The sequence below is a fragment of the Papio anubis genome, chromosome 2 (genome assembly GCF_008728515.1).
Source record: "Papio anubis isolate 15944 chromosome 2, Panubis1.0, whole genome shotgun sequence".
Taxonomy (NCBI): Eukaryota; Metazoa; Chordata; class Mammalia; order Primates; family Cercopithecidae; genus Papio; species Papio anubis.
In genome coordinates, this window is record NC_044977.1 from 46,049,577 (window position 1) to 46,060,210 (window position 10,634).

The 10,634-nt window shown below is 51.6% G+C and overlaps 1 protein-coding gene across 1 annotated transcript in view; it reads right to left on the reverse strand.

Annotated features, from left to right (window-relative positions):
* Positions 1-5,454, reverse strand: part of UROC1 (urocanate hydratase 1) — a 35,499-nt gene extending 30,045 nt beyond the window's left edge. Inside the window, 1 exon segment of the mRNA XM_009200159.4 lies at positions 5,190-5,454. Within this exon segment, the coding sequence (XP_009198423.2) occupies positions 5,190-5,315 (126 nt within the window). The 5' untranslated portion in view covers positions 5,316-5,454.
* Between the last annotated feature and the right edge of the window lie 5,180 nt (positions 5,455-10,634).

Below are 10,634 nucleotides of genomic sequence, written 5' to 3' on the forward strand. Positions count from 1 at the left end.
TCCTATTGCTACCCAGATACATACACCTATACTCCATGAAACAAGAACAAGACTCAGCCTTCCCACATGGGTTCTAATACATCCATCCTCTTCTAGCTCCTTTCATTTCACTTTCAAATCAGTACTGCTGCACTTCCTCAACTGATTTCGCAGCCTGCTGGTAGGCGGTAGCTGCAACCTGAGACCACTGTCCTCGCCATTCTAAAGGCAGTGCCAGCCTCAGCCCTGGGGCTTGCCGAGACATTTTACTCATATGCTAGACAAGGAGGACCTCTTTCATAATCAGTTGCGTCAAATGCATTAGAAACATTGTTCAGGTAATTACATAGCTCAAAAAGTACAACAAAGGTTCTGTGAAAATTAGTGAATTTAAAATCGTGTCAGTTGATGGAAATGACTTGGCCATTCTTAAAGGTGAAATGTGTAAGAAGCTCAATCTGTTCTGAAATGAAGCACAAACTTGTGCCCTTTTTCCAAATCCGAAATACAGCCCCAAAGCTCTGTCTGCCATATTTTCCCCTTGTATAAAATTTCCATTTGCTAACCATTGAATTTTTCTTTATTGCTGAAATTCAGTAATTTGGCCTAGATATGTCTTTGTGTTGATTATTCTATATCAAGGTTTTTTTTTCTTTCCAGGATAAACTGCCTTTTAATCTGCAATTTCATGTTTTTATTTAGTTCATGAAAGTTGTCTTCTATTTTTTGCTGAATACTTCATCCCCTGTATCTAGAGTTACCTAATAGGCATGCAATAAATATTCTTTTCAGTGGGGAAGAAAGGCTCACTCTCACTGGCCTGGATGTAATCCTCCATGCCTCAGACAGGAGGCAGCACTCAGCATTCAAACAAGACCATGAGGGCTCACACAGGTCACGTGACCGGACCTCTGGAACTGTAGGAGAATAAATACGTGTTGTTTTAAGCCACTACACTTGTGGCGATTTATTACAGCAGACGTGGGAAGCGAATACAGGCAGTAACAGAACCCTGCCTCGGGCATCAGGGCACCTGTGCCAGGCACGCGCTTGTCCTGCATGGTGGTTGAGCACCGAAATGAAAGGATGCCAGCCTGCAACGTTGCTCAGCTCACAGAGCAGGATGTGTGTGTGTCCTTCAGCCTAGGACTTACTTTCATTCTAACCTGGCAGTCAGCTTGTGGGGCAGTAGCTCACTTTTAAACCTCACCCACATGAAAGTTTCTGACTGTCACTATTTCTGCCAGAAATCATGGCCACTATCCAAATGGCTTGGCTTCATCTGAGTCACTCTTGTTCCTGCACCCCCCTAGCGCAGGCTTCATCAGGGTCCCCACCAGCTCTACGCCGAGGCTGCGTTGAGAGCCAGGAGCTGCAGCCAGACTTCCTGGGTGCAGACAGCACTCTGGGTTGCATGGGCTGCAGTGGCTCTGCAAGGCTGCTGTGGCACAGGCCTACCACATGGCACATGCCCACTGCCAATCTCTGACTGCTCTTTCCCCATCTGTAAAGTGGGCATAATAACAGTATCCCCCTCAGAGGACTGCCTTGGAGACTCAATGAATTGAGGTACTTAGAACAGCCCCTGGCACACCGAAGTGTGTGTGAGTGCCTGGTTGTCAAAACCGTCATCTCCCACACTCGTGGGCCACCATGCTGCCCGTTTTTTCTTCCAGCTGGGCCTCTGCCCTCCCCACTCCTCTGGGACCTCCATAGAAGCCTTTATACTCTGTGGGGGGCATAGTTAAGCAGCAGGTATGCCCCTTTTCAGAAACCTTCATGGGCTCCCTATTACCCATTTGATAAGGCCATGCTGTTCCTGGAATTTACAGTCCTCCATCAGCCGGCTGGGTCTGGCTCTCCAAGCTCAACACTAAGCCCCGGCCTGCAAAGAACCTCCTTCACTCTGATACACCTCAGATAGCTCCGTCTCCACATTTGTGCACACCGCCTCCCCTTGTCTCCAAATGGCCTTTCTTCCTTCCCAGGCTAAGAACCTTGCCCAAGCTGCCATAGCCACCTCTTCCAAGGAGTCCTCTCAAGTTCCTCCTGCCAGTTGAAATCTGATGGGATGTTTGTTAGGGCTCCGAGTGCAACTCTCATTCATTCAGCAAACATCTGCTGCTGTCACTGGAGACCTGGAAATGAACCAGGTGGAGTTCTGCCCTCAAGAAGTTCAGGAGGGGAGTACATGGGTAGTGATGGGGACACAGATGCCGGCCATCTTCGGATCTGCTATTGGATGCCCGGCACAGGCGCTGTGGGTGGGGTGGATTTGGGGGAAAGGTCACCAGCACAAACTGCACATGGCGGGAGGTACTGAGGACATTTCTAACATGGGAACTGCTTCAGTTGTGTGACTGAAGTTTCCCTGTGCATGGTAAGAGCTGTGTCAGGCGCATGCTGAGAGTGTCCTGATTAACTTGGCAAAGGAAGGCCCTGCTCCAGTCGTAGAGCTCCGTTAAAGATGAGCAAAGAATGACGCACACGTTAGTTCATCCAAAGCATGAAACACTACGCAGCCATTCAAAGACGGGACCCTCTAAATGCACCAAGAAAGAACAACCTGAAAAAAACCTAATGTGTATAGACGCTTCTGCTTGTATTTTTAAGAGGGTTCACAGACGTCTTCTGCACTGCATAGATGCATAGAATGTGTTTCTGAAATTCTTGAGTAGTTTTCAGTAAAGAAAGGGTAGGAGGAAAGTCTATATAACCGTGTCACCTACTTTATTTCATTTGGTCTCCTCCACCATCCCCTGGTGTCATTGTTTTTATCTTCAGCTTACAAATGCCAATAAATAAATAAATAAATAAATAAATAAATAAATAAAAGGCTATAGTGACTTCAGAAGGTGAACTGGGGAATTTACACTTTTATACATTCGACTTCTTATCTCATAAAATTGTCTTCAAATACGTATGTTAAAGATCAACGAAACACATTTAAATAAAAAATAGAAGGCAAGCCACAGGACTCAGGGAGCCACCCATAGCCCTCAGACCTGCACCTGCTCCTACTCCAAGGGCTTCCTGACCTTCAAGCAAAGAGGGACATAACCCAGCAAAGCCGAGGTGGCCACTCCTCCACCTGGAGCCACCTTCTCCCAACACAAGACACCCCGGGAGCTGATCACAGCCATGTGGAGCTGATCACAGCTACAGGGCGCTGCAGGGGATGTGCAGGCCACAGGGCCCTCCCCGAGCTCCAGGGTGAAGGTCGAGGCATTGGTGCCCAGCAGGGAGGTGACCAAGGGGAAGAAACATTAACAACACCTGGACAACCGGGAGATGGGCCAAGGGGAGCAAAGGGTCAGGACCACCTGCTTGCAATCTGCTCCTGAGTACCCACCACTTACCTGCCCCACTCCAGGACCCACCACTTACCCGCCTCCCCAGCATCTGACACTACCCTCCCCTGGCCCCCAGTGCCCAACACCTACCCTCTCCCCATCTCCCAGCACCCACCACCTACCCTCCCACCCCAACACCCACCACCAACTACCTCCTGCCCCCGAAAGTATTTGAGTATTTTCATTTTTCATGCTTTTATTAGTTTATATTTATTTTCTTTTTAATTTTATATGAAAGATGTATTTCCTTTTTTTCGAATTCCTTTATGAGCATCACGAGATTTCGATTACTTTGTGACGATTTACTTTATCTTTTTCCACTTTTAGTGACTTATTTACTTTTCTATTGTTTCTTTGACTTTTGTGGTGCCATTTATTTGATTTTCATCTGGATACTATACTATTTACTCTTCTTCTCGACGCATTTCTTTACTTAATGCATTTCCTTCCTACTTTACTTTTAGTAATTTACTATTTGGTTTTTCTACTTACTAATTTACTATTTATTTTCCTTTATTTCTAATATTTACTATGCATTTTTCGTGATTTTAGGTCATTTCATTTCTATTTTTCTTTTCTGATTTCTTTAGGTGACTGATGATTGCATTTTCTTTTGATTTTACGCATTTATCGCACCACCACTCCACCCTCCCTCCCCACCCCACCACCCACCACCCACCACCACCCACCCCCAGCAACCACCATACCCCCACCCCCACCCACCCACCACCCACCCTCTCCCAACCCCAGCAGTCCACCACCCACCCGACCACCCACCCCACCACCCGCCTCACCACACTCCCCGCACCCCCACCCACCACCCACCCTCCTCCCAACCCCTACCTCCTCCCCCAGTGCTCCACCTCACCCACCCCACCCTGGCCTTCCCCACCCAGCCCCGCTTCCACCTGCCCCCAGTGCCATACTCCCACAAGGATCTCCAGCATCCTCCTATTCTAACTCCTCCTCACTCCCACTAACTCATTTCCTTTCCCAGCTGCCCCTCACTGAGCGACTCCCCTACTGTCCCCACTGCGTCCTATTAGGCCTCTGTGGGTGGCTCCAGGAAAGTCCAGGGGGCTCTGGTGCAAAGGGCGGCTGTCTTTTTCTGGGGAGGTAGGATTCCTCTTTTAATCTTTATGCTTGTTTGCAGTTTCCACTTCTCTACTGTTTCTGAAATTCTTGAGTAGTTTCCAGTAAAAGTAGGAGGAAAGCCTATATAACCATGTCATCCACTTTATTTCATTTACTCTTCTCCACAATCCTCTGGTGTCACCATTTTCATCTCAAGCTTACAAATGACAAAAGGGAGGTTCCCAGACAGGGTGTCGCTGGCAAGCGTGCACCATCCCTGGGCTGCTTTGCTGTTAGGTGAGGGGATACTGGCCTTAGCCCATCTTTCCTTAGCACCCGCCTGCCGGCTACAGGGTTCAGCCATGCAGCTGAAAGTTCTCTGGAGATTTGGGGAAGGGACATTTGCAAATGAAAACAAGAGCTGACCTGTGTGCAAATGTTCTGCGTGCTGGGGCAGACCCGGTGCTGGGTGTGGGACACTTCACACCCGCCCAGGGCCTCCTCCCACTGGAGGTGGCCACAGTGCCACCACTGACCGGCTGCTGACCTTGAGCCTCAGGGTCCTCATCTGTAAACAGGCACAGTGATCCTGCACCCAAGGGCAGCTGCACCCAAGAGACAGAGTCCACCATGCATTGCACCCGTACCAGCTGGAGCCTCTGGAGTCCAGGGTGGGCGGCTGAGCAGCTCCCACCAAGAGGGCAGGAAGCCTGGGTGCTCACTATGGACCACCTGGAGGATGCCTAGAGGCCAAGGCCTCAGGAGCACAGGCCCACTGCTTACCTGTTTCTCCACAAGGCTGAGGCTGGGGGTCCTGACTGGGGCATGGGGCACCCCAGCCTGGCGTCCCCGGTTCTCTGGGAGGGGTCGCAGGGGCAGGCCAGAGCACAGCGCCTGGAGGCTGGACATGTGTAGCTGAGATGGAGGTAGAGGCCAGCACTGTGGGGAGACTAGGAAGAAACTGGACAGATAAGGCCCAGCAGGGCGGGGACCTCCAGCCGCAGGGCCACCTCCTCCAGTCCCTCATTGGGCGCCTGGCCTGTGCAGGGAGTCATGTGCAGGTCGGAGGGTCACTGGCCTCAGGAAGGGCACTTGCAGTGCTGACCTGGGGAGGGCAGTGCTCTGCGGGAGGGCAGGCTTCACGATGGGGAGGGGGGCTGGGCCCACTTCCCCTTCCAGGAGGGCTGTGCTGTCCAGGACAGCTTTAGGGGGTGGGAGGGGCTCTAATACTGGGGTGCGCTGTGGCAGCCCTCAGGGCACCACACCAAACATTTGATGTTGATGATGAGGAGATGGGGAGCCATGTGACACTGAACTGGGCATAGAGTGTAGATCCCCTCCTCCTGCTACCTCCTGCTGGGGGGTGGGGTGACAGGTGGAGCGGGAGCCCCCAGCAGCAGGTATGCCCTCCTTGGCTCCCGCTGGAGGGCACACCGCTGTACCACTTCCCAAAGCTCTTTTTGAAAGACCTGTCTGAAGGATGACCCTCATCCCCAAATCTGTTAACAACTGCCAGAAAGCACTCTTTATGAGCCCTATACTATTGATGGAGAAACCAAGGCCCAGGTCTCCCTCACACAGCCAAGAAGTGGCCGAAGTTGAATTCCAGCAGTCCTGGGGAAGCGACACACCTGGGTGTACCCGGTGCAGAGCCTGACCAGCCCTGTGGCCTTTGGCCATGTCCTGTCCACACAAGTGGGTGGCGATGGACTGCTTGGCTGTAAGGGGGCAGAGCGCCGTTAGGCAAGCCCCAGTGCAGGGCCCACTCAGCTGCCTTCTGAGTGTTTGCTCCTCTGAGAGCATCCTGTGGGTCAGCCCTGAAGGTTTCATTGCCCTCATTTTAAGGATGAAGAAACAGGTGGAGAGAAGGATGGGACTTGCCCAGGGTTACACAGCCAGTCATAGGGGGAGCTCAGACTGGAGCCCTGAGGACCCAGAGGTCTGGCCCTAGCACCCTCCCATCCACGCTGGCTGTTTTGTGGCACAGGGAGGGCTCCCTTAATGGGGGTGATGTGAGACTGTGATAGAATAAGAAACAGGCTTTGGTCTCTTCCTTGTTCCTGCGACAAAGCTCCTGAGGCCCTGGTAGATAGAAACTCTAGGAGAATCTTTTGTTCTAACATTTGGTCTTTGACCCTGGTTCCTGACACAGAGCTCCTAGATCTGCTGGAATTTCCTGGGTGACAGGAGCGGAGCCCTTTTGTTCTAATGAGGGAACTCATGGCAGATCCCTGATATCCTCAGGATGGGGGCTGGTTGACAAGGGAACCAACCTGTGATTAGAGGGTTGGAACTTTCAGCAGCCCCCTGACTTTGGGGAGGAGAGAGAAGCTGAAGGTTGAGTGGATCACCAAAGGCCAATGATTTAGTCAATTGTGTAGGTCATGAAGCCTCCCTAAAAACCCAAAAGGACAGGGTTCAGAAGAGCTTCCCAACAGCTGAGCACAGGTAGATTCCTGGAGAGGGGCATGCCCAGAAAAGGATAGAAGCTCTGTGCATCTTCCCCACACCTCGTCCTGGGCATCTCGTCCATCTGGCTGTTCGTCTATATTCTTTGTAATGTCCTTTATAAGAAACAAGTACACATCAACAATAAAGTGTTTCTCTGAGTTTTGTGAGCCACAGTAGCAAATTAAATGAACCCTGGAAACCCCAGTTTATAGCCAGACAGTGGTCAAAACCACAGTCCATAGACCACAACGTGTGTTTGCAGCATCTGAAGTAGGGGGTGATCTTGTGGGACTAAGCCCTCAACCTGTGGGATCTCATGCCATCCCCAGCAGGTGGTATCAGAGTTGAGCTGACTGGGACACCCAGCTGGAGGAGACACCCAGCTGAAAAGCTGGCTGCTGGAAAAAGCCCACACATACTTTGGTGACTGGGGTGCGTCATGTTGTATGAATGAAGAAGGAAAAGGTTTGTTTTCATACTGGGCCTGTGGCATCTCTGCTCCTCACCAGCCGGGGCCAGCTGGGACAGAGCATGCAGAAAGGTGCTCAGACTTGAGCATTCCACACTGAGTCCTTCTTACGCCAGGTGCTGTTGCAGGCCCTGGGAACAGAGTGCACAAGACAGAAGTTGTACGGCCTGGATGCCAGTGGCCAGCACCTTCGGCTGCCTTCTCAAGGGTGTCTTCTGGTGACCCTGAGTGTCCTCTTCCCGCTCAGAGGGCAGCTGCAAGGGAGAATTAGCAGCCCCTCCCCACCTGCCCAGGGAGCAGCCCCTAAGCACGCAGGTCCCTTGCCCCTCAGGGTGGGGAGACTGCTTCTCAGTCAGCTGCTTCCCATGCCCAGCTCACCTTGCACTCCCCAACAGACAGAGCCTCAACAAACTGCACTGAGACCTGGTCCCAGGGCCCACTGCACAGGAGGCCCCGCGTCTCACAGCCCAAGAGCAGCCAGAAATCCAGCAGGTTTTCTGAAATCTCCTGAGTTTTAAACATCAGCAACCAATTTGAGAAAAGGTGAACATTGTGCAGAAGTCATGCTGATGGCGTCCATGTCACATCCCAACCGGGCTACTGCACTGTGGTTCTGCACGATCTCAGCACTAGGGGAAGGTGGGTAAAGGGGACACGGGATCTCTCTTCCTTACAACTGCACACAAATCTAGTGACCCCAAAATAGTTTCATTAAAAACAAATATTGCCTAACTATTTAAAAGTATGAAGATCTTGGCTGGGTGTGGTGGCTCATGCCTGTAATCCCAGCATTTTGGGAGGCTGAGGCAGGAGGATCACCTGAGGTCAGGAGTCTGAGACCAGCCTGGGCAACACGGCGAAACCCTGTCTCTACTAAAAAAGCAAAATTAGCTGGGCATAGTGGTGGGCGCCTGTAATCTGGCTATTTGAGAGGCTGAGGCAGGAGAATTGCTTGAACCTGGGAGGCGGAGGTTGCAGTGAGCCGAGACCGCGCCACTTCACTCCAGCTTGGGCAAAAAAAAAAAAAAAAAAAAAAAAAAAAAAAAAAAAAAAGAGAGAGAGAGAGAATGAAGATCACAGAAGTTAAATATGGCAGGCTGCTAGGTTCAAACAACCCTGGCTACACCACTCTCTAGCTGTGTCCTTGGGTAAGTTACTGAGCCTCTCGGTGCCTCAGTTTCCTCATCTATAAAATGAAAGTCTACTATGTACCTCATAGGATGCATCAGAGGATCACATGAGATAACACGCATGGAAGGCTTAGAATAGTGCCTCGCACAGGACACGCACCAGACAAGATGAAGTATTATTTTTCTAACGGTTTCCTCCACAAGGAAAAAGCATCATCTCTCACAGAGACAGCTCTGGCTCCTCCGGGTCCCCACCTCTTCCCTGCCTCCCACAGAGCAGCAGAGGTGGGGTCTGTGATTTAGCTGTTCTTCATGGACGGCTTCCCTCTGTGCTTAGAAAACCCTATCTGTGGGATCTGGACTCCCTGTCTGCCTCTCTGACTTCACCCATTCACCCTCGCCCACTCCAGAGCCTCCCTGCTGCTCCTGGGACAGGCGGTGGTGGTTCTAAAACATGCCTGCAAATTCTCGGGCACTGCTGGTTGGTGTGGCCCCACTCCTGGGTCTGGTCCAGCCTCAGCGATTTTCGGGTAACTAACAAAAGGCAGCCCCAGGCCAGGTCAGAAAATGGCCAGGCTCTATGGGAGCAGCATACCGGGCCCCAGGTCGGAGGGTGCCCCGAGGAGGTCTGGAGGCCAGAGGGTGGCCCAAGGAGACTCCCAGGCTGGAGGGTGCCCCCAGGATGACCCCAAGCCAGAGGGTGCCCCGAGGAGGTCCCCAGGCTGGAGGGTGCCCCAGGAGGCCCCCAGGATGAAGGGTGCCCTGAGAGGATCCTTGCATCACTGCCCAGCAGAGCTCCCAGACGGACACCACCTGCCAGTGTGAGCAGTGGGACACTCGACCAGGGTGAGCCTCCCAGTGATGCAGTGCCAGCTGCATTCTGACTGCAGCAGCCTGAGACTTCCATGAGAAATACTTAGCCAAGCCCATGCCCCAATTCCCGATACACAAAATTGTGAGCAAAATTTAAATGGTTGTCTTAAGCGGCCAAATTTTAGGGCAGTTTGTTACCTAGCAACAGCAACTGGAACATCACCTCAGGGCCTTTGCAATGGTACCTGCTGGCTTCTGCTTCCTGGAGTCACATCTCTGCTCCAATGCCACCTCCCCGAGGCCTGCCCCAGCACCCTCCTTACACCGGACACGCTTCCCATCCTGGTACCTGCTGTTTTCTTCACAGCAGCATTCACCGCGCTCTCTCTTTTTCCGGATTTTCCGTGCTTCCCATCTGTAATGGAAATGCTGTGAGGGCAGACACTGCAGGGGTCTCACCCTCTCCACGCGGACCTCAGCACGGAGTGGGTGTTCTGTATCTGTCGAATGAATGAATGAATGCGAGTCCCTGGGAGAGAGCGTCTTCGCAGGGAAGCTCTCAAGGCCCCAGGCGTCTAGCCAGGCATCTGCACCCTCCCATCCCAAGACCCAAGACCATCTCTTCCTCTCTCCAGGGACCCCATCTCCAGGGACATCTCCGGATGAAGGGCTGAGATGTTATTCCCAACTTTGACCACCAGGTGGCAGCACATAAGGGCAAGGAGCGCCGAGGATTCCAGACAGGCAGTGGGGCCAGGGAATGCCGGTCTGGGGAAATTTGGAAGGCATCTTTGGATGCGAGTTAGGTCTGGCAGGGAATGCAGATGACCTGGAATCCCTGGGTCTCGGGCCAGTCTGGGGGTGGGCTGGAGGCTCCCCAAGGCCAGGAAAGTCATGATAAGAAGCTCTGGCTTACTGTGAATGGGGACTCCCACCTCTCTGTCCTTTGAGACCATCATCACCATTTAAAGCTGTATCTCAGAATCAGCAGAACTATTATTTGCTTAATATTCTTCCTTAAATAGATCTTCCACAACTTAAATAAATGTAATAGGAAGAAATTTTTATTTCACAACTGTAACAGAAACCAGTCATTTGCCAGAAACAGGCAGTAACCATAAACAAGTTAATTACTAACATCAAATACTTACCTGGCACTCACTGAGTGCCAGGCACTGTTGCAAACATTTCCTGTATCTCATTTAATCTTCACAGCAGTGAGGTTTAGGATTACCCCCCTGTACAGGGAAATGGGGCATAGAGAGGTGCGGTGACTTTCCTAATCTCCCACAGCAGTAAGTGGTACCAGGTGGGTTTGGAGTCACCAGATTTTTCAAAAGCAGTTTAACAACTGGAGCTTAGAGT